The sequence below is a fragment of the Neomonachus schauinslandi genome, chromosome 1 (assembly GCF_002201575.2).
Source record: "Neomonachus schauinslandi chromosome 1, ASM220157v2, whole genome shotgun sequence".
Lineage (NCBI taxonomy): Eukaryota > Metazoa > Chordata > Mammalia > Carnivora > Phocidae > Neomonachus > Neomonachus schauinslandi.
The window spans coordinates 106,265,211-106,290,131 of record NC_058403.1 but is presented as its reverse complement, the minus strand read 5'-3'; the positions used below and the strand labels follow the sequence as shown (position 1 = coordinate 106,290,131).

Sequence of the window (24,921 nt, the reverse complement as noted above, 5' to 3'; positions counted from 1 at the left end):
TCTGTCCCCTGAGTGGCCCAGAAGCCTCCTGAGATTAGAGAGAGCTCATCGTAGAGGAGTAGAAAGTCAGGCTTAACAAAAATGACCCTTGAACAAAGCCTTGCCCATCGGAGAAGAGAAATAGTTCTGAATGGAGTGCAGGTTTTGTTATTATAGTCTCCCCCAAACCAGGCCTATTTGTCCTTGTGGTTCTTGGGAGAGGGAGGCATGGAGGTAAAATGTAAGTCAGCTATTTACCTGGAGGCACCAGGAGTCTCTTTGGGACTCCTCTAGGACAATGACAGATGACAGAAAGGCAGTTTCACACAGTTCCTACACCAGGAGCTGGGTCATGGGTGGGGTCTGGGGTGAGAGGTTGTGGAGGCCAAAGGCAATAGAATAGAGTGGAGGCCTGCAGGGTGGGGAGTGGGCTTGTAGACAGGAGACACATGTGTGGCTTCCTGCAATACTGTGCCAGGGATTTATAAGGGACTGAAATGCAGTTAGAAATATAGGTTGTCATGATGGGAGCCCATTGACACAGACTGGAAAAGCAAGAAGAAATATGCCTGATTCATCTAAGTATGAGTATGGTATTGGATTCTCTTGTCCTCATTGTCCATGTTCTCTGTTCTCTAATCTGATGGTTTTCCCCTGGCTGCTTATTAGAACCACTAGGGAAGCCTTAAAAAAATGCCTGGACCATCTCGAAGATTCTGCTTTAATTGATCGGGGCGAATTCTGGGTGTCTGGATGCTTAAAAGGCTTCTAAGGTAATTCACATGGTTAACCAGGGTTGAAAAGTACTGCTCTGAAACATATCCCTGAGAATTTTCACTCTCCAGAACCCAGTGGATTATATCCAAAGATTGATTAGGCAGGAATCCTGCTACATGCCCACTTCAAGAAGGTGCACTTCTGGATGTGCCTTTGAGTACAGATCGGCTCCATTGCCACTCACCTCCCTGCTTGCCCTGCTGTGAAGAATTCATCATTAAAACAACATCTGTTGTTGTTTTAACCTCTTCCTTCTTCCTGGATACTACAGACCTTCCAAGTCCTGATGCTTTCTCGAGACTGCCTTTGACCCAGGGCTAGTTGCTGGTGATAAGGTTGACATTAGGGAAGGAGGGCAGCCGCGCTTACATAGTGGCAGGCAGGGGAGGAAGTAGAGGGCAAGGGGGAAATAAAGGCAGCTGAGAAGAAGTGGAAAAGGAGAGAGAATGCAGATCACTGCTTCTCACACAGCCCCATCTGGTCTACCCAAAATATGGAGGGAAGAGGGTGGTGAACTTGGAGCCCCCATGGGAGCCTAAGTGCAAGGCCTGGGGCTCCATCATTTACTAGCTGCTTGATCTTGGGGAAATTACCTAATCTTGTACAACTGACAAGTGGTGAAGCTCAGGGATTCAAAACAGGTCTGCCTGATTTAAGGAACCCAAACATTTTCCCAGCTTATACAGCACCTTCTAATCCATACCCACACAATGGACCCTTGGTAATGAATACAGTAATTAGTAACTTCCCAGATGGTAGTTGAGCTCGTTTTCAAATTCCTATAGTCAAGGAATTTGGGAGAATGTTACAAGAAGATTAGTTAGGGAAAAAATTGTGTGTCATATATTATCAGCCTAGAACATTTGGAATTGTCATTCATAAGAAATAAGCTCATTATTAATAGAAGATTACTTTTCTTGTCTTTATGTGACTATTTTCTTAAATTAAAAATGCTTTTTTTTCTTTATTGCAAAAGCAATGCATGTTCATCTAATACAAATTGGAAAATAAAGATAAGCAACTAATACAAAATTAAACACACTCATAATCCACCAACCTAGATATAACTGCTGTAAATGTCTTTTAGACTTTCTGTGCTTTTATATAGATTTTTAAAAAGTGTAAGTGCTGTTTCTTTCACTTCACAAATATCTGGTCAGCAACATTCCGTGTCAATACGTTTGCCTTTCCTACATCATTTTTTATGTCTGCTGATGAAGGTGAATACTTTTATTTGCTTTTAAACCACACTTGTTTACTCAGAAGTCAGAAACACACAGATAAGGAAACATCTGAAGAGCCCAGGTGTGGCTCTGTGGAGAGGTTGAGTAATTCAAAACAAAGTGCAAAATATAAAAACAATTACAACCAGTTTGACAGTTGTGTGTCTGTTTCCTACAGCCCTTCTACCCACAGGTCTACCGCTGACTTCAAAGAAAAGTCAGCACAGAGGAGGTCCGGAGGATAAGGTGCAAACCGAGAATCAAACCCACGATAAGAGATTAAAGGAAGCTTGATCAAAGACCCAGCATAAAAGTGCTAGCTCATGACTTGCCTTGGCCCACGGCCCCAAAATATTCACCAGAACAGAGAGCACTCTTTGAAGTGATTGGAAGCGCCCATGCTCAGATGAGCTCTCTGGTCAAAGGGAAGTTTTAAAAAGTGGCACAGGAAGGAGTTGGCAAAGTTGCCTCTTCCTATCTCTGGCCTGCACAGCCCTCACAAATTGTTTGAACGCTGCTTCTTTGGTTTGTTTTCCAGATAGAAGTCGTTTAACTGGGTGTCAAGGACGAATTCAACCTGATCGGGGAAAGATCACTTGTTTCCTTTGTGGGAGATGTGAGAAGTGTAGAGGCATTTCACATGGCAGCGGACTTGTGCTCACAAGCATGGAGCTGCTCCACTGCTCCTCCTTTTTCTTCAAGGTGTTAAAAAGAGCATAAGATATTTCCAAACTGGCAGTAAGACTTGCTCATTAGTGTCCTTGTTCATTCTACTCACTCATTACTCGTTCACTGCTCTCCCCTCCTTGGAGTTTATTGCTCCTTGTGGTGTTAGGACATAAACCATCCATTTCCCCAGGGAGGGGAAGAAAATGGAAGTGCTCCGAAAATGGCAGTTGCCTCTACAACGTTCAGTTTAAATACTTAAAAGTATTTTAAAAGACAAGAGTTACATAAAATTGCTAAAAATGTATGCTTAGAACGTCTTTGGTTAGCACTTCTTTCAGGCTCCAATTTTCTGGTTTCTCACTTTTTATATGATAATTCTCCAAGTGTTGAGGGTCTTTATTTTCACTTCCCCTGTCATCATCTCTTCATTTCCTTCGACGTTTAAGGGAATTACTTTTTCTACCTTTTTGAAATCAATTTCCTCATCTCTACCTGATGTTTCAAGTTAGAGTTTTTACTGACAAATCTTGATTGAGTGCAACATGAGGCTCTGTAAGAGACCTGGAAAGCGCATTCCCTTCTTTACTGGAACCACACAGTCTAGGTGAGGAGATCATGGTTTTTCCAACAACAACAAAAATGAATACGATGGCAGCTGATACGGATTTTGTGAGGATAGTCCTTAAAGAAGGAGGATTTGAACTGAGCCTTGGAAATGCCTGAAATCTCTAAACATGAAAAAATTAAAAAGGATATTTTAACAGGGGTTGATGCACCATGGTCAAAGTTACAAAAGCAGAAAACTATAGGCATTCACAGCAGAAACTGAGCACAGTCATTTAAACTGGGGCCGATGGCACATGTGAGGAAGTGGGGAGAGAGAAGCTTTACGGGATAAAATCAGAGTGAGAATATGCTGTGGGATCTGGATTTTTCTTCTTTTTTAAAATTTCTCCTAGAGTCATTTATTCCATCCATGATTTTATTTGTTTTCTTTTTATTCATGTATAATTAACATGCAGTGTTATATTAGTGTCAGGTGTGGATTTTATTATTATATTTGTATTATTTATATATTTTTCTGGATTTTATTATAAATGCAGACGGAGCATATTGAAAACCTCAGAGTGGAAATGGCATGCGAAAATGTTATGGCAATAATCGGGCTGGCACACAGGATGGATTGGAGTAGGGAGAGGCCTGGGGCCATAACCTGGGCGAAAGGGCCTAGATAGAGCCTAAGAGAAGGAGGGCCCAAAACAGAGCAGAAACAGTGGGCATTGCAAGGATGGGATGGACTGGAGGCCATGAGATGAGAACTGGTCTGACCTGCAGGAGCAGAGGAGGGGGTGTGTGGGAGGAGAGAGTAGGACTCACAGATGACTCAGTGCGGTGGTCACACATAACCATTTGTGCATATGCCTTTTATGAGGTGCTAGATGATGGGAATACAAAGAGGCTAAGTTCATCAACAGAATGGTCAGGAAGACACCGTAGGTGTCCACAATCAGAAACCTCATCTGAGCATTCAAGACCGAGTGAGGCCATGAGCTCTCAGGAGTTCAGAGAAAGAAAGAGTCCCTGAAGTGTGGAGTCATGGGAACTTCAGGGAAAAGATGGGACATATGCTGAACAATGAATAGTGGGTAGCATTTGGGAAGAAAGGGAAGAGAAGTTAGAAGGGTGGGGTGAGGGAGAGAGAGGAAATAGTACCGGGTAGAGAAACACAGGAGTGTTTGTGGCACATGGAGCAAGCCTATCGGGTTGGAGCAGAGGGTTTGTATAAAAACACAGAGGCGGGATATAAAGAGAAAAGGCAGAGGGAGACTTTTGACTAGTCTCGGAAAGATTTAGAGGCCAACTTAAAGAGTTTTGTAATTTAACCTGGGCAGTGTCAAGCCACTGACATTTTCCAGTGAGAGAGTGACTAGCAAAAGTGTATCTGGGGAAGTTTCATCTGTGAAAGATGTGTGGGATATATCCAAGGAAGGAGAGGGTGCTAGCATGATGAGTAGATGGGGGACTGCTAGTTAAAAGGGAGTGAGAATAAAAACTGATCAAGGCAAGAGTACAGAAAAGAGGCAAAAGAGTTACCAAGAAGCCTAAAGGGCAGGGGGAAATACAGAGTTTTACCCAAGGCTCAAACCTGGGAGGCCGTGATACGGGCCGTGCTCTACACCATTGTGCACAAGCCCAAAGAGGACTGGTCTGGAGATGACCCGTAGTTAAGCGTCAGAGACATGGAGCTTGAGGGGGCAGCCAAGCAAACACACCCAGAAGGTGATGAGAAGCGGGGACTTGACATTCAGCTGGAATATAGACTGAACCATCATTCCCAGTTGAAAAAAGTCCGCACACCTTAGCAATTGTTTGAAGTTTTTAATTAATGAATTAATTTTTTCAGAAAGAGAAGTATTTTCAAAAGCTTGTTTGAGAACTTACCCTCTCGCGATACAGCTGCATTCTCAATTGCTCTTTTGTTTTCACTGCAGAACAGTTCAACTTGTAGGAGAAGGAACGTGGGGAGGTCAGTGGGAAGGTTTTCTAACTATTCCAGGTGTTAGAAACTGTGGGCGTTGGGCCTCCTGGACGTAATATCCTCCTCAGGCAGTAATTCCTATTTTATGCATCCTTCTATCAACTGCGGTACCTAGCACAGTGTTTTGCACACTGTAAATACTCCCTGTTGGCTCATTTGCATTTTCATCGTGGTTCTCAAAGATAAAAGAGTGGACATAAGAAAAGCTAACAAGCTTACAGCCAATTTTATAATGACAGACTCTACAAAAACAAATGCAAATCAGATGTCCAATTTGAATTGCAAAAATATTGTAAGCAAGGTCCAAGAAGTAATAACGGCAGCTTCAGATCTTTACTAAAATGATAAAATCCATGAACAGTCCCACAGGGGCACCTAGCTGGCTCAGTCGGTGGAGCTGTCGACTCTTTGATCTCGGGGTTGTGAGTTCAAGCCACACGTTGGGTGTAAGGATTACTTAAAAACAAAAAACAAACAAAAAGCAAAAAACAATCCCACATCCCTTGGAGTCTCAGAGACATTCAAAAGTCACAGCACCTTGAAGAGTAAAGTCAGCAGCTAAAGTTATTAGAGTAAAGAGACACCTTGTGTCAGCCCCAGGCTCAGGCTGGCTAAGGCAGACTGGTATTCTTTTTTTCATCTGAGATAGGAACTAGCAAGAACTTCAGTTATTTGGAGGTGGGGGTGAGATGTAGGATGGGAGGACCAAGACCTCTCAGAAATACACCAAACCAACTATAATAAAGGAGAGGAGGACTATACATAGATAGTCATCATTCCTCTTCAATTGACAGTAACGTAAGAAAGAAAAAGGAGCCTCAGTCCAGTTGACTTGATCATAAAAGAGAAACAACAAGGCTCTTGTTCCCCCTTCCAAACTACTTAAGAAATACACCCTTCGTTTTATCTTGTTCTTTCTCTGGTCTTTCAGCCGCTCGACTGATCCAGAACATGGATGCTACTGCTGAGCCTTGTACAGACTTTTTTAAATATGCCTGTGGAGGCTGGTTGAAACGCAACGTCATTCCTGAGACCAGCTCCCGTTACAGTAACTTTGACATTTTAAGAGATGAACTAGAAGTCATTTTGAAAGGTTAGTGGAGTTTGTGTCTATGCATCAAAGATTTCTCTCTTAATATATCCATTTTTTAAAGATACAACTCTTAGCCATTGTGGAGAATGTCACAGAAGATTAAAGTCGATAATCCCTCCAAGTTTTGTGGCTCACCACTAAGTCACTCTGAGGGTGGTAACACTGAAATGGATATGTTGGCATCTCAGCATTCCTGCTTTCATGTGTGGGTACACGTACGATAAAGCTGTTATTCCTACAGATGGCATCTTTATGCCATTTCACATAAGAAGAAATTCATTGATTGCCACTAAACACTACCTCCATTGTTTTTCCACTCTGGTCCTGGGTCGAAGTCAGTATTGAGTCGTTATTGTGTTGAAGATGTTACTGACATTTGCATCCCAGAACAGGTATATTTATTCTAACCCATCTAAGACATTCTCCTTGGGAAGCTGAGGAAGTCTTGTCTAGTCTTCTGCTATCCTCCATCTTCTGTTCCCCTCTTCTAGAAGTTACTTTGTAGAAACACAATTTTTGCTATTTTCAAACTCCAAACAAGTAGAATAAGTCAGTCAGTTTATTTGGATCATGAATAGTACAATCACACAAAGATAATTATTTCCAGCCATAGATAGAAGGCTATCATATTAAATTCCATATTCCTCTGCATTATTATTTCTTTTTAATTTCAATTTCAAAAACAGTAACTTATGTATGGCAGAGCAGTACACCTCACTGTTCACAAAAAAGATCTCGTCGAAAAGACTTTCATCTAACTTGGCTAATGAAATCAACTCCCAGTTCTGCACTAGGAATAAGGTAAGGGGTTTAGCTTTTCCTATAGAGTTTAGAATGAGGACGGAGTGAACCTACATACACAAAAACAAGCTTTTTTTCTGAACCCACATTGCAAATGTTAATTACAGCTGCAAAAGAGCAATTTTATTGATGTGTTTTATTAAATGCTCTATTTCAGATGTTCTTCAAGAACCCAAAACTGAAGATATAGTAGCAGTGCAGAAAGCAAAAACATTGTACAGATCTTGTATAAATGAATGTAAGTGCTCTCCATTTTATCTCATTAACAGTGTGCCCAAATATGCAAAGACTTCATAATGAATTTATTTTCATTGTTTTCAAAAGCTGCCATTGATAGCAGAGGCGGAAAACCTCTACTCAGTCTGTTACCAAATATATATGATTGGCCAGTAGCAACAGAAAACTGGGAGCGAACATATGGTAAGGCAATTTTTTCTTCTTTTTTAAAAAAATAATTTCCACGTAAAATCTGTGTTATTATAGTATCATATTAATGCACTAAACCTTCTAAAAGTATACTTCACCTTTCGTTGCTTTAGGTACTTCTTGGACGGCTGAGAAATCTATTGCACGACTGAATTCTAAATATGGGAAAAAGGTCATTCTTAATTTTTTTGTTGGCACTGATGATAAGAACTCTGTGAACCATATAATTCATGTAAGTTTGTGTGGCTGACAGCCAAAGTTATCTTTAAATTGTGATAAAATGTCTACATACATTGTTATTGGTATTTAGAAATAATGCATATTCTCATTTGAATTGCATGAGCAAGATAGTAATAAATTTGTGCTCTGTCCCCAATACCTGGATTTCCAATTTTGGAAGTATTTTCTTAATGCTGTATTTTAGACATTCATCTCTCCCTTCTGCTACCGTTGGTCTAGATACTGCTTTCTTCATAAAATAAAGAAATGAAAGGGCCTCCTATTTAGAAAAAGTGCCCAATTTCTCTGTGTGTTCATGAAAAGAGCATGGTTTGGTTTACATAAGTAATGCAAGTCTAGAAACCAAAATTTCTAATTGCTTCCAAAAAGAACATAGAAAAGGGTTTTTGAATACAATTTTGGTTGTTACTAAAGAATATCTGAACTTTTTTTTTTGGTGAAAGTAAATAAAATATTCTTTTAAAATGGATTTATTAGATTTTTTTTCTCATGTAAGCCATTCATTTAGGTTTACTTAAGGTGCCACCTAAGATGAGATTAATACTTAATGAGTATGTTTGGAATGGACTAAAACATTTACAGAACTTTTATTTGGTTTCCTGTAAAAGAAAGTACCCCAAAAGCTGCAAGTCACAGATTCATATTTATGTCACTATTGCATAAATCTTTATGGCCATTTTTATCAAATCATAAAAGAAATTGAACCCAGCTCTTTTCTACAGTGGACCCCTTTCTCCTTCCAGAATTCACTCCTTTGGCTCTTAAGTGCCAGCATCCCCCATGATCACCATGGAGAGATTTCCTAGGGGGAATTGGAAGGTTGGAAAGGGGCTGAACCCTACCTGTGGTGACACCTTCTGGCTCTTTCCATACCAGTACTCTGGGTTCTGTTTCTTTCGTATTGTCATGGGCTCTTTACAGCTGCTGGCTTTCTCACTCTAATCCATCCGTGCTCTCACTTGCCCCGGACCCATCTAACCCTGCAGTGCATAGGAAGCAATCTCACAGAGCTCGGAGTGTGTCCAGGTGGCTCTCACTGGAAGACAGTGGACAAGACACACCAGAGCAGAGCCTTGTTTACTCTTTCACACACCCAGCTGCCAGGATTTGAGCAGAGCGGGAGAGAACTGAGGAGAAGTCTCCTCTATCCCCCTAGGGTAGGGGATGTAAAAAAAATCTCTGGCAAGATTTCCCCTAGCCAAACAGTTCTAGAGTTACCATAGAGGTTTCCAATTTTTGTTTTTTTCCATCCCAATTAAGGGTGAGAGTAGAAGAGAATGTCCCCCAGGAGAGCATATTAGGATCTCAGGAAGCCAAATGTCCTGTAAATGTATAATTTAGAAACTTCCAAGTCCTAGATTCTAACATGTTTTTGTCCACCTGCCCCTTCCATTTTGCATTAAAAAATCCTTCCCAGTGTATTTTCATTCAAGTTTTCTTTGGTTTTCCTCAAATACCTGCAGCATAATCTTCCAGATTGCCTAACTACCCAACAGTGTAACACTTCCAAGTGGTGTGGAAACCATTGCCTAATTTGTATTCACTCATTGTCTGATTGTCACCCTTATAAACAGCAAGAACACTAGGATCTTGTTCATACATAGATAAACATGCTTATATGTTGTCCAACTGTCCCACATCAACTGAACGGTTTATTTTCTTCCTTGTATATTTTTTATAGATTGACCAGCCTCGACTTGGCCTCCCTTCCAGAGACTATTATGAATGCACTGGAGTATATGAAGAGGTAAACAAACAAAAACACAAAACTACAGGAACAATTGGTGTAAACTTATAAATAATGAAAAAGACTTAAGGCCAGATTTAAACTTAACCCTCTGTGTTCTTCACTCAGAACAGATACTTAATATTATACATAATCGTGAGCTTCCTTTGACTGAATGAGTATTTTCAGCAGAATGAATGAAAGTCTCCTGAGAAATAAGAAAACTTGGAAGTCCTGATTTGTGTCTCGATTCTTACTATTGAAGTCAGATGACCCATTTTGAAAAGTGAATTTTAAGTGTTTCATTTCCTCTATAAATTGAGTCATTTAAAAACTGAACAGACGAATCATGGTCTAGGGTGGGGCCCGTGAGGATCGGGGAGTGGTCTGTGGTAAGACACAGCCTACTCTGTGGACCCTTTCAGAGCTTTTGGATGTGACACTTAGGGAACTACCTAGGTAGGAGCTTCGGGTTCAGACAAACCTTTGCAGCCACCTCCTGACTCTAACACTGGTCAGTGAGCCAAGGGGCATCCTACACCACAGAAAACTGCTGGACATCCTGGGGTGTTTCGTATTGTCTCAGAGCCTTACTGCGCTCACACTATGTCCGTGTGCCTAGGCTTATTGATATAAAAAAAACAACAGAAGATAAACTCAGCCATGGGATGGATTATCAGATACTCGTGAAAGACGTTAGTTCTATAAATGTTTTCCTCGTCATTATTTTGTAACTCAGAAGTAAGTTAAGTTTACATTTGATGATCCTGATGAGTTACAATGTACTGGTTATGGCTGAACTTACACTTAGCGAAAATGATTAGCTAAATATGTTTATGCCAAAATTTATTTTGCCTTATTATTAAGTTTAAATGACATGGACTAAATTCACTGTACAGTATCTTTTTGAGTGGCTACCCAACATTGAAATGAAGAAAAAGATGTATTATAAAAGGCGACAATCAGTAGCACAGACAGTCAAATGGAGGTGGGGTATTTGAGTTCATGATAATCTAGTTACTGTGTGGGTTGCAGCTATTATAGGCTTTTCGAGCTACTTCCTATTGCAGAGCTGAGGGTGATTGAGGAATTTTTGACTCATTATATTACATTGTCATCATCATCAACTGGGTTGTTTTTCATATTTAAGATTGTGCCCTAAAAACATCAGATTTTTCCAATCCTCAAAATATGTGGTTTTTTTGTACTTTAACATCTCTGATATCAAGGCTGACCTGGCAGTCAGTGTATACATTTAATGTGATAAAGTTTATTTTTCCCCCCCAAAAAGGTGTGTTAAGATGAGGGTGTATTTGTGCATTTTATATTCAGTGCTATCTCATCATCTACAACAGGTCACACACTGGCCGTCATAGGCTTAAGTCTGTATAGAGGCATTTTTGTTTAACCTGCAGTTTTGTCGTGTTTTTAAATTTGGGACTAGTTGCCAATATTTTTATTTTTATTTTTATTTATTTATTATTTTTTTATTTTTTTGCCACCAAATGTTAAGAAAACATTTTATTTTCCAAGTTTTTAGTTGCCAATATTTTTAAAACTTGTAAGATTTTACTTGAGAATCCAGATTTCTTGACAAATTAGTAGGATTGGAAACCCTAGGCCTGCATTCCCATGTGGCGACGGATGGACAGAGCTGTTTGCTTCTTTCCACTGGGCATTTGTTCTCTAGGTTTGAGCAGTCCTTATTTAGATGACTATTAATTTATATTGACTTCCTGGTCCCTGTATGCCCCTGAGTTTGTAAGTTAGTTGGATCCTGGTGAAGCTACAGTAACAGAAAGACCTAAAAATAGTGAAGCTCCAACCAGAGAGAAGCTTATTTCTATCTCCCGTGATAGTACAGAAGGAGGCAGGCAGTCCAGGTGAGGAAGGAAGCTTCCTTGACCACCTTATTGCTTGAACATCAACCTCTTCTCATGTTTGTTATTAGTCTGTTTGGGCAGGTTTGGTTCACCAATGCTCTGTTCACATTTCATGCCACAGGAAAAAGAAGAGATTTCTCTCTATGTAAGTGGGGATGCAGAAGTTGCATGCATTCCATTGCTTAGCACGTTGTCATGTGGCTACAACTAAGTATTGAGGAGGCTGGAAAATGTAGCCTTCAGCTCGGTGGTCACGTATGTGCCTCTTTAAAATTTGGTTGACGGGGAGGAAAGTTCTGTTACTAAAAGGAAGAAGGGGATCTTGGACACTAAAGGCATTCAGCAGTCCTGCCACAGTTTGCATCTCCTGGTCTGGGAAATGCTATATTTATAGTCAAACGACACATTGGTGATCAAATCTGGAATGAGTAATATATTTATAAAGTTCATGGGAGAGAAATCTGAGGCTCTGAGGTTTGCCCTAGAACACTCAGAAAAGCAATAGTAGAACCAGAGCTAGAACTTTTGTCCCTGTCCATCGCTCCTTCCATTCCATCATTCCAACTTCGTAAGAATACTAATTTATACTAGTAGGGTTCTTTAAATGAGCAAGTGATAGATAAAACCCAGCAGCACTGGCATTTACAGCTTGGAAATCATCGGTTCAAGTTAGGTGCCCTTCGATGATGGGCACTTCCACCTGTAATCCCTCACTTAGTTTCTCTTCTGCATCCCTAGCCAGCTATCAGGTAAAAGTTCTAGTTTTCCCACTACCTTGCTATCTCTGAAAAAAGTTAACCCCCTTAAATACTTTTTCCTCAGCGTTGTATTGCTTCATGAAAAAAAATGGTGAAAAGGATAAACTAACGAAATGACAGCTAGTGGGAAAGTCATAAAGCTGGAAGAAGTCTTAATATCATTGTATCTGTGTATGACTGGTCTGCATTGATTTTTCTCCCTTATAGGCTTTTATATATGCTGTTCCCTTTGTCTGGAACATTCCATACACACCTGCCGCCTGCCCAGCTCCCTTCCTTTCTCCTCACCTTTTAAATTGACATTTAAATTGTACTTCCTCATGACGGCCTTCCCTGGAACTTTTAACTAGATGAAGATACCTTTATGTTCCCATATTACATGGGTTTCTGGATACTTTTTTATTTAAGGTCATTCCCCCCCCCCCCCCCCCCAGGAAACTGTAAAATTAGTGAGAACAATGGCATGTCTCACTGATTCTTTGCTTTATTTCCAGTATCCAGGTCAGATTCTGACCCTTATGAATTATCAGATGAATACTAAATGAATCAGGGGATAAATCAGTGGATGAATAGTTGAAGGGGAAGATGGCAGAGAAGAGAGGAAAGAAAAGGGAAGGTAGAAGCACCCAATCCTTCGAGGTCCTTCCTAGTTCCTCATCTTGATGTTGGGGCAAGTGTGAGATCTAGAACCTCAGTAGCTGACAGGCTGTATTTCCTAAGCATCTTACACACATCTCACAAAATGTGCCTCCCTTTTCCTCTTTTTAATCTCCAGTTCTTTCTCTGCTACATTCAGTTTGCCTGAGATGTATTCACACATTCAGTGGGTCCCATACTTTTGCATTCCACATTATTTTATTGGAAATAACCAAGAGAAGTTTTGAGGATTAACGTGAGGTCACCAACTTTTTACCACGAAAGGTGTTCCATCTTTGACTAGAGAAGCCTGGCTTCTTTGCCTGTCACACTAGCCAGTGATTTTCAAACTCTACTGCGGAGTCTGGTTCTGCAGATATGCTTCAGGGGCTGGGGATGGGGGAGGGTCACACCCTCTCTGATCAAAAGGACCCTAATCATAGATGTTGATCAAATCATTACCTAAGCCCATTTCCCCAGGTCCTCCTTGACCTCCTAAGCCCATTCTGCTTCATGGAAGCGTGGGTTTTGTTTTTTGGTTTTTTTGTTAGGTTTTTTTTTTTTTTGCTTTTGATACCCTCCAAATGGAATTTTTGTGTTGTGATAATTATGTGGCATTCAAAACAGTAAAATGCCTTGTGCTGTTAGATAACTAAGTAATGAAAATAGATGATGCATTTTTTTCCAAGAACTATTTCTCACCTTCTTCCTCAAAGACAAAACCTGTTTTTCTCTTGTTAAAAGACCTTCCTGCCTTTCAAACTTATTATGTGCTTTTATTCTGGCAGTTTTAAATGTTATATTTTGAAAAATGCATGTTGTATTTCTCTGGTTATTGTTCTAAACTGAAACACTTCTTTTCCTTTTCATTTTCTGTACTTTTCCTCTCACTTAAAGAGGGAACATGCTCTAGGGCAATAGAAACCAGAGATATATATTCTTATATTTTTTTTACATGACAGGATTGTGTGTTTTCTTTTTTTTTTTTTTTTTAGATTTATTTATTTATTTGCGAGAGAAAGAAAGAGAAAGCAGTGGGGAGGAACAGAGGGAGAGAGAAACTCAAGCAGACTACACTGAGCACAGAGCTTGACACAGAGCTCGATCTCATGACCCCGAGATCATGACCTGAGCCGAAACCAAGAGTCAGATGCTTAACCGACTGCACCACCCAGGCACCCCAGGATCCTATATTTTCTTAATAATTAGGGTTACTCATGCACAGACTTAAAGAGCTAAATGGGACATTAGAGGATTTGATCCAAACCCTTACCTTACAAATGAGGAAACAGAGACCCAAAGAAGTAAAATGACTTGCTTAAACTCACAGATTAAAAGATCCAGGTGTCAGTTAAGAACATTAATTGTAAACAATAGAAATCTACTCTGATTAACTTGAATGACACGCTACTACGTCAAAGGACAGAAGTAGTGAGATTTGAAACAATTCGATCCCTTCCAAGGGTATAAATTTCATGCAAGGAAAACAATATGAAAGATACACACTACCCGTAAAAAATAATCATCCCATCCACGGAATTTTTCAATGCACCCAGCCTTATGTGAGGAAGCTCTTGTATATTGATTGATTCACTGAAAGAAATGACAACCTGAATTTTCTTAAGGAATCACTTACTTTCAGAAGAGTCTCTGAACTCTGTATTTGGAGATAAATTGGAATTGTTTTCAAAGCTTCCCTTTCTTTCTCTCTTTAGATTATCTAGATTAATTCTTACCTTGTCCTCTTTTGTAAAGAAATCTGTAGGTTAGCAACCCTAAATATTTGAGCGTAACCGGGTTATAGATATGTATATGCTCTGTGTTTGCCTGAGAGGGTAGAATCAGCCAGAGTATCAGTTTCCAAACTTAAGACCTCTGCGTGTCAATGGCAGGGCTCCGTGGAGCCACACCTTTACGTCTACATACTCCAAGACAATCCATCATGATTTATGTTACTTGCTTGTACACGAACAAGATAATTATTTGAACAGAGCATTTCAGGGCTAAAAGAAAAGTGAGGGAACCACTGGGTCTAGTGGATGAGAGCCCAAGGAGGTGGGACAGGAATGGGAAATGAGAACTATAGGAGATAGCGTTATGAGGCATGGCAGGGAAGAAGGAGTTCAGAGTCAGGAAGAAATTGAATCCTCTTGGAAAAACTGGGGGTTTATAAAAAATGGAGGTGTTTGAGGGTTAAGGATAGAGGACTTGGAACATGGCCAGGATGGTTGGAAGCCAGAAAGAGATGATCCAGAGTCTGCATGTCTGAATAAGAGAAAATGCAGAGCAGGAAAGAAGGAAGGAGCACAGGCTGAGCTTTGCAGTCCTTTAGATGAGCAGGTGCAAGCTGGAACTGTGTTAAACCTAGAGAGGATTTTGTTTGCCCACTTATCCAAAATACAAGCTGAGAGAAACTGTTCCAGACTTGGACTGAGAATCTGATGTCACAGGAAGTGAGGGAAACTTACTTCTTAATATACTTAAAATTTAACTTCATTTTTTTAATCAGTAGGTATTTATTGAGCTTCTACTATGTGACAGATAGTTTTCTAGGCAGTAGAGATACTGAGGAAACAAGACAGAAAAAAAGTCCTTGTTCACCTGGAACTCATGTTCTGATGGGAGGAGATAGAAAACAAAGAAACAAGTAAATAATTTAAGGAAATAAGATGAATGCAGACAGTAGTGTTATAAAGGAAACAAAACAAGGTGATATGATATAAGGTGAGTGACTAGGGATAGGGGTGGGTGGATAATTTCGATGTAATTTGATTTGGTTTTTAAAAAGATCACTCTGGCTGCTCCTTGGCTGACTTGATAGCACAGATCCTACAAAGGAACCTGCTGACCTCATTTTGTCCCCTCTGGGCACCAGGTGACTAATAAGAGGTTTTAGCCAGCCCAGGTATCTGTATTTAACAAAACATAAAGGAGCTTTTATTTTTTTATATTTTAATATAATTTATTAAATTATAAGTTCATACTCATTAATTTTTCATAATGATTGTGTTTAGAAAAAAGTATTTTTGTTTTAAGTCACTGAGTTTTGGAGTGATTTCATTTTTCTGCAATAGCTACCTGGAACAACAGTAGAGATGAGATGTTACACGAGTGCATGGAAAGGATTTCTATCCCAGATTTGAGTGAGGAAAGACAATAATTCCTGATTCCCAGCATCTCTGAGTCAGGGCACCCCTCCTCAGAGAATGCCCACTACTTCATCATTGCCACAGGAAGCTGAGACATAAAGGAGCTTTTAAACTTGAGACCTAGTGAATATGACAAGACTCGTTTGGGCTGTGTGACATTGACAAGAGAATTTTTTGAGATGGATTGAATCTGGCTTATAAAAGGAACTACATGCGTCTTCCCCAAAATGTGCAATAAACCTTAGAAGTTACACAATAAGGTTCTCCTCATTAATAATCTGATGAAAGCTCCAAAGAGTCCCAATGCTGGTCCACAGTGGATCCTCTTGTTCCTGTGTTTCTCCTGCTCAGATCAGGGGTTCTTTCTGTATTCTGGTCCCCAGGAATGGCTGTGTGATTCTGATAACTGCCATCCCTTTTTGGGAAGCAAGTCTCCATGTGCTGGCAGCTGCATGCTCCCTGACAGTGATGTTTAAACTGCGGGGGGGAGGGGGATCTTTTTGATGGGAAACCTATCTTTCCTGCTTGATGTCCCCTGTGTGTTCCTTGAGGAAACTTTCTGTGTAACATTATTAAAAATCCCCGGGCATCGGTAGCTAAGAAGAGCACAGTTCTGTGACTTTTCAGTCACTTCATGCTCCATATGCCTTCCCTAGAAAGGGAAGGCAGAAAATTGGTAAGAGCTAGGTGTCCCAGAACAGAATCTTTGGAAGTGAAACTCCTGATCCTTAGGTGGTTGTCATACCAAAGTACCCAAATATCAGCCAATCTAACTGGAAAGCTATCTGTTCATCCCTGGGTCTTGCTGTTATTCATAGACAAAGATACTAAAGTTTAAAGGACAATAGTCAAATGTCATTGCTGTCTTTCTCTTTGGCAACCAACGAATACCAGCTTTTTTCTAAGCAGGAGAAGCCCAATTTCTGAACAGAGCCAATTTATAAATACCATTGCTTGGTCCTGCAAAATGAAGATTGTTCTACTTAGAGTGACAATTCACGGTCTTGGGTGTTAGTAAATATCATCTCGTTGATAGTGTGTAATTTAAAAACTCACAAAACTGCTATTATGGATTTTACCATAAAACCATGTAAAACCAATGATCATCTTTGAACCTGCTATTGCAGGAGTTGGGATTTACAATGTCTTATTTTTAAAAGAAGGGCTATGTAGGTATTTAGGTGGATTCTTTTTCACATAAAGGATTTGCCATATGAAGGCTTCAACAAAAACTACCTAATGATTGTCAAGATAGTTGGCTCTGACCTTGTCCTGGTAACTAATTGCTCTCTCAGTGACAAAATAGAAAAATTAAATTTCAATTTTAAAAATATCCTAGCCAACCTACTATTTAAATGCTAAAATATATGTTGATTACTTTCTCCCCAAATCATGACAATTACTATCATTTGGCATATTACATATCTACAAAATATCTTAAGGAAGAAAATTAAAACCTCAGGGTAGAGAATCATATCTTGTAAAAAGGATTTAACAGCAGGAGTAAGCCTGGGTTCTGACAGCTACTAGATAAATTTGGAAGCCAGGAAAGATAATCAAGATACTAAGACACATGTTTTAATCAGTCACATTGGAATAGTTGCCAGGTAATGGAGCTCATTAGAGGAAGTAACGTATTCCATGTAGCTGTATTAAAGAGTCCAGCATCCCAGACGCTGCTGATATCCTATGCTTCCAGTTTTCTGGGAAACTTCACCTGCTTGGCAGACTAGAAGCACCATCCAAAGTTCTTGTGCTTGCCTTTTGCCAAGCTCTATAGTCTTTAAATGCATCTGTAAAGATAAAGATACTGGAGTAGGACCAGTTTGCAGAGTCAAGGAAGTGCAGGAGAGCATTCTTGTTATTGCTTTCTTACCTCATTAACAAAAAAAGCGTCCCACAGAATAAAAAAACAAAAATCTGAGCAGGCTGATATTGGAAAATTCAAATTACCGTTCCCTTCATAGTAGTAATTCCCTGCTGAATGCAGATGAATTCATATTATTTGAAATACAGTTAATTCAAAACACTGCATGCTTATAGTTTGGAATAGTTGGTCCTGTGAGATATGAATTCAGACGTATTTGTTTACTTCCAAGTGAAACAAGAATTCTGATTGCCTTTTAATAGGAAAAGAGTGGACTTGGTGAGAATACACATACAAACATCCTTTTATCCCTGTTACCTTAGTGATTAGGTTTTAATACAGGCCCACAGCTGAAAATAGTTTGTTCAACTGAGTAGCAGATCCATGTATGGAGATGTTTGCTAGATACCCTAGCATTACAGGGTATCTGTAAAAAGGGAAACCCTCTCCCCGGGGAACAGTTTACTTAGCATTTACTGAAGGTCATGGAATGCCAGTATCTAAACCTTACCTTAAGCTGTCCTCTTGATTTTCAAATTGATAATACCTATACATCTTGCTTGATAAAATATTTATTTCCCTGTAAGTTTTATGTTTGATCCTCTTGATGAGTTGCTGTAAATTCAGATGTACCTTTCATACTCACAGTGAATATAAGTGTGCCCCTTTCACTGATAATGAATGAGTAGGGGGTATAAAACCCTCTTGAAATTACAAAGTGTTAAGCACTATATAACCTTCCTTCGTATTTGCCCTGGGAATGAGTATTAGAAGCATAGAAATGCCCATTAATCCCACCCTTGTGTGGCATGATTTCCCCAATCATGGTTGTCTGTCTGTCATTAAGCTAGTGCTGGGAACTTGAATTTTGAGTAAATTTTAACAAGGTGAGACCATAACTTATTTTAATTGCTGATGGATAATTAGCAATGGTTGAGATTTACGGAAGTGGTATTCAATTTCCTGCTGTTGATGCCACTCTGAATTTGAATAAGGCACTTATATATTCTGTAAAAGGTTGATAATGTAACCAGTTTATGGCTTACCTCACAAAGTTAAAATGCATGTGAAGATAAAACGGAAAGAATTTAGGTCCTTAGGAAAGAGCCAATATCCAAATCTAGAAATTTTACATTAGCGTATTAACGTGAGCCAGCTGTAGAATTAACTAAAACCCCCAGGTTTGTGGACCTCATGAGAACACACTCTCATTTACAGAAAAAACAAAAAATAAAACAAAACAAAACAAAAAATTCCACAACAACCCCAAACACAAACAAACAAAAAACAACTGCTTGGCCAGAAGAGATGTAAAGATGTCCTGATGATATTATGTGAGTCTGTGGCCATCTCTTCATGAACAGTTTAAAAAGATATATAAGATATATATATAAACAGAGAAAACTTGAGAAATGGAATTCGGGAAAGGAATTTATGATATTTAAGAAAAAATACTAGGTTATTGCTTATCAAGTGTTTTTGCAACTGTATTCTTAGCAAGGCAATTTAAAATAATGATTAAAAATGGAAAATTACAGAGCTCCCAAACCAAATGGTTATAAATTACTTAGTACTTTCAAAGTGATACTTTTTTGTTCTGCTCTAATTCAAACACCTGATGACTTTCTAAGGATTTGTGCAGGGCCTTTCTTTCAGGATTTAGAAAAGGCCTTCTATTTTATTGTGCTTTATGTGTTACCAAAAATTAATAAATAAATTTTAAGTTAAATTACCATGATAAATATTTAGAACGTTCTCCAGCAATTCATTGCTATTTCTTTCTTCCAGGCTTGTACAGCATATGTGGATTTTATGATTTCTGTGGCCAGGTTGATTCGTAAGGAGAGAGGACTGCCCATCGATGAAAACCAACTTTCTTTGGAAATGAAGAGAGTTATGGAATTGGAAAAAGAAATTGCCAATGTAAAACACATTTTCTCTAATTCATTGAATAATGTTATCACTTTTTTTTTTAAGAATTTATTTTTTACTTGAGAGAGAGAGAGTGAGTGAGAGAGTGCACAAGCTGGAGGCGGGGTGAGGCTGAGGGAGAAGCAGACTCCCCGCTGAGCCAGGAACCCCGTGGGGCTGGATCCCAGGACTCTGGGATCATGGCCTGAGCCGAAGGCAGATGCTCAACTGACTGAGCCACCCAAGCGCCCCAGTGTATCACTCTTTTCTTTCTTTCTCCTCTATCATATTACAAAGGTAAAAGGTGCAACTTTTTAAACAACTGGTAAAAATGCCTCGCTCAGTAATGAATCATTGACTTTAAGAAGACCTTTGAAACTGTAGAATTTTGTAGTAAACTGGGTTCCTGACATCAAGGAGACATAACTAAGTTTGACAAATATTAAAGCAGATACACTTAATTACCAATTATAAGTGGATTATACCAAAAGCCTAACTATTTGCAGTCAAACAGTTGTTGAGATGTCCTTGAGACTCAGGGCACATGTGATTGCTAACTATTGAGCAAAGTTGTTTTAGTTTTGATGTGTGTAGTTTTACTTTGTTTTATTTTAAGTTTAAGGTGATCACAGAGATTGACTATCCCTCTGCTTAATATTAGTCCCTGAACATTGCCACGTGACGGCTCAGTGTGACCGAGTTCCGACTGTCAGCCTGGCTCAGAGGATCTGACGGGATCAGCAAAGTCATAGGATGTTTTCCTGAGTTTCCTCTAGTTTCAGATGAACGCTTAGAGTCTGAATTGGCACTTTCTTGTCTGACATTCCTCTGACAGAGTCTGCAGTCTCAAGGAGTGAACTCTGTCTAAGCAGCATCAAGGTTACTGATTAAACCCATTGTCAGTTTCAGTCTAGAATCTACAGGGCTCTCCCTGACATTGTAAACAACAGTCTGTGCTCCTGAATCCCCAGGTGCTTGCCACTGCCATCAGAATCTTGAAGACTAAAGATCTTTGAGGGCAATTTTAGGTTTCCTGGAGCTACGTGACACCCAAAATCGCCAATCAGAACCAGACTTTGCTTGGAGCTGTAGCTGAATGAATGGCAGTTGGATGGGTTACATGTGGTTCTGTGCTGAAAACGGAATTGTTAGAGGAGAACAGTGTATTGCCTTGGGTTTCTGCCATTGCACCTTCCCAGACCATGTTCTCCTTTGATCAGCCTTAGCTCTCTGATAATCGTATCTTACCTCAAAATGATTTGTGTCTATGTTTTTTCTCCTCTCTTAGACTCAGGCTGGGGTAAGGTCTTAGTCTTCTTTGAATCACCTGTGAATCTCTGGCGTTATCCAGCTTATTATCCCGTTCAGATGTTCAATAAATGATTTTTTAAATAGTGAATAAATAAGTGACCTAAAGGGGAAACTGGAGCCATTGTCTCTGAGAAATAATTCCCATGTTAAATTTCCACCTTTCATCTCTCTTGCTTTTTCCTATTTCAGCCACTAGTTGGGGAGTTGTTACTGCATTTCTTTTTTGATTCCGTGAAAAATAAATAAATAAATAAATAAATAAATAAATAAATAAATAAAAAACTGGATGCTGTTGAGTATAGAGTATACTAAACTGGTTAGGCAGGATAGGAGGACAGCACAAAAGTAGAAGGTACTAGCACTCTCCTCAGATTAACTGTGCTGTTTACTAGGAATTTTTTCTCTTGCTTTAAATTCTTGCAGAAGTCATTGTGGCTCTTTCTTTTTCTTGTCTGGATTTTAACTGGGATACTGAATGGTGGCAATGAGGAAGTGGGAGCGAGTATTTGAGAGATACATTGCAGATGACTGTATTTGAGAAAGTTATCATATAAAACAATCACAGAACAACTGAACTGACCATGACCCTTAGAAGGAAAGAGGACTGTGGACACTGCCTAGGGGGTTCAGCGGTTGTCAAAGCATAAGAAGATTTTTGAAGAATCTTATACTTGACACAGTAGCCAAATCTTGATGATTGTTACTGAATATACTTAAAATCTCCTGAATTTTCTTTTTGATATGAATTTATTTTAACCATAAACAAGTATACAAAACAGAACTTAAATTATATTGTGCCTATTCCATATTTTTTTTCCCCTCATAGAGAGTTACATTTTTCTGAAGTATTCTTAGTTCTAAAATAATGATCAAAAATTAAATCCATAGGCTACAACTAAACCTGAAGATCGAAATGACCCCATGCTTCTTTACAACAAAATGACATTAGCCCAGATCCAAAATAACTTTTCACTAGAGATCGATGGGAAGGTAAGTAGCAAGTTTCGTGTTCTCTGTTATTGTGCTGTTTCTAAAATTATACCAATGAAATACAGTTTGGTAAAATTCAGTGATTACTTATTTATTGAAATAAATTGAACTTCAAAATGAATTTAGATGACACCAACCATTTGACTTCATGATAAGACTGGAAAAAAAAACACAGACCTATGTGAAATCACTGTATTTGCTTTAGTTAAAGTGAATTTCAAAGGTAAAACTCCTTTCAAAGCAGCTGTGCAATGATACTAGGAACTGTTGTAGCAAAGGGTTTGGAAAACATTAAAATGGAAAATCCTTCTGAGAGACCATTATATAGCCACTGGATTTGGACAGTCAAATAATAAAATCACTAGATTTCTTTTTAACTCCTAAAAAGGATAATTTATTTATAGAACTTGCCATATTCTCATCAAGGCCATCTATCGAGATGTTCAGAGCCATGATGGAGAAATAGAACACAAGAAATAAGAAAAATTTGTCTCCTAAATTCCATTATAAGTAGTAGTAATTCATTAGCTAGGATGCAGTAATCTCTTTTGGGGACTATGTATGTATCCTCGTGTATTAGTTGATGCACATGATCGGGAAGTGAAGCAAGATAGGAAAATCTACAAACTATCACATTCAGTGATAGAATTCTCTTTGGCCCTAATTACAGTTAAAAAAAAAAAAAGGGCTTTGTAAAGGCATGACCTATTGTTCGGAATTTGTCACATAGAACTGTTTAATATAATAAGGGCTTCATAAATCCATTTTGAAAGAATGGTCCAAACTACCAAAGAGAATCAAGAAAAGCATATAGCACTTAATACTTAATAAGTGATCAGTATATTTATATACTTACAAATGTATAAACTTCTCAAACACTGAAATATGGCTGCAAGATTTGCATAATCTCCATGTCTATGGGTTTTTTCTTATATCTACTGGTGGTTGAATAACCACAATTCCCTTTTAGAGAATAAAAGATAAGATTTCATCTTTTAGCAGCTCCAAAATGTAAAAATTGCACGCCTATAGACCCAATATTGATAGTTTCAAATGTGTTGTTTGGCTTCATTGGACCATTCGTGTTGTATCTATAACATTACTGTACCTCTCCTATGACAACAGTATGCTTTCATTTATAGCAGGATCTCCACTGAGGTGTATTACGGTGTTTGAATGGATTGTTATATCTACTTTTTTTTTTTAAAGATTTTATTTATTTATTTGACAGAGACAGAGACAGCGAGAGCAGGAACACAAGCAGGGGGAGTGGGAGAGGGAGAAGCAGGCTTCCTGCTGAGCTGGGAGCCCGATGTGGGACTCGATCCCAGGACCCTGGGATCATGACCTGAGCCGAAGGCAGTTGCTTAACCAACTGAGCCACCCAGGCGCCCTGTTATATCTACTTTTAAAAGATAGACACTTTATACCCATTTTAATTTTTGCATAAACCAAGGAAGTTTTATTTTTAAAGCTAGATTTCTTTTTTGTGTGTGTGAGTTAGACCAAGATGGATGACACTGAGCTAAATTTCTAGCTGTATATCCTCTATCCTTAGAAGCTTTGCTTTTGCTCTTAAATGGTTGGCTTAATGCTGCTATGTGAATAATCATGCTACAGAACTAATTTTTATTCAAAAACTGATTGGAACAATGGAGGAGAAATTCCAAACAAATGTCACACTGACCATCGTGATAATTATATAGTGATGCAAATGACACCCTAACCATGTCTGACTCCATAACCATAATTGAGTCTTAGAACCAAGAAGAGAAATCCAAAATTACTGAATGTTTTCTGCCTGCTTTTTTCCAGCCATTCAGCTGGTCAAATTTCACAAATGAAATCATGTCAACTGTGAATATTAGTATTCCAAATGAGGAAGATGTGGTTGTTTATGCTCCAGAATATTTAACCAAACTTAAGCTCACTCTTACCAAATATTCTGCCAGGTAGGTATGTCAGAGTGTCTATGTCCTCAAAATTTACATTTAATATCACTCTTTAGAAGCTTTGCAGCCTCATCTTTTCTGTTGCTGGGTGGTGGGTTTTTTTATACAGAGATCTTCAAAATTTAATGTCCTGGCGGTTCATAATGGATCTTGTAAGCAGCCTCAGCCGAACCTACAAGGAGTCCAGAAATGCTTTCCGCAAGGTGAAGAAAAAATCTCTTTTCTTAAGACTTAACGCATAAAGAGATACATGGTTATGAAGGCTTGCCATGTACAGTGCTAGAATGTGGTGAACTTTGCCAAGAGTCAACATGCCAAGTATTGGTTATTTCGCCCATATTTAGGCTATGTTGCCTAGGAAAGCCAGCTTTCATGGGCTTTGCCGTCCTGTGATTGTCTACTCTGGCACCATGATTGAATTGCTCTGGGAGGAGATGCATTTGGTTATTGGAGCAGTTTGTGAAAGAGTACTGGCTTGGTTTTTTGTTGTGTTGAAAGTAATTGCGAGGGTATATATCTCAATTAACTTGACTTCCAGGTGCTTGTAGCACACTAGACACACAGCCAGATGGACTGCATTGATATAGACGATCCACTGAGAGCACACCTACCTGGGGACAACCATAAGGCCTTTTGTTAGGCTGTACCTTCACTATTTAAACAATCATCCAATAGTCCTGTGGTGAGGGGAGAGGGCAGGAGGGATAGAAGAAGGAGACATTTTGGCAAATGTACTGGTTGGTGTTATGGAAAGGAAATAACTGTTTAATTGAAATTCTTAGCATGTACCCTTTGAAAGAAAATGTAGACAAATTTTTAAAATTAAAGAATGTAAAAATGGTATCTTGCTCAATTTCCCTTATTTCAGTTAATCCCCTCATTAGTACTTAAATTTATATACGTACAGTTCTTCTAAGTACTCAAAGTTCAGCCAAAACATTAAAAAACAGGAATGTGTTTTCTTGTATACCAGATTTCTCCCCGGTTACAT

At 39.0% G+C, this 24,921-nt stretch overlaps 1 protein-coding gene across 1 annotated transcript in view; it reads left to right on the top strand.

Moving 5' to 3' along the window:
• MME (membrane metalloendopeptidase) overlaps positions 1-24,921 on the top strand; it is a 93,877-nt gene that overhangs the window by 22,790 nt on the left and 46,166 nt on the right. Inside the window, exons 3-11 of the mRNA XM_044915127.1 lie at positions 6,119-6,280; positions 7,239-7,319; positions 7,406-7,501; positions 7,621-7,739; positions 9,429-9,494; positions 19,555-19,689; positions 21,877-21,978; positions 23,794-23,930; positions 24,040-24,133. Of these exons, the coding sequence (XP_044771062.1) occupies positions 6,119-6,280; positions 7,239-7,319; positions 7,406-7,501; positions 7,621-7,739; positions 9,429-9,494; positions 19,555-19,689; positions 21,877-21,978; positions 23,794-23,930; positions 24,040-24,133 (992 nt within the window). The remainder of the gene's footprint in view (positions 1-6,118; positions 6,281-7,238; positions 7,320-7,405; positions 7,502-7,620; positions 7,740-9,428; positions 9,495-19,554; positions 19,690-21,876; positions 21,979-23,793; positions 23,931-24,039; positions 24,134-24,921) is intronic.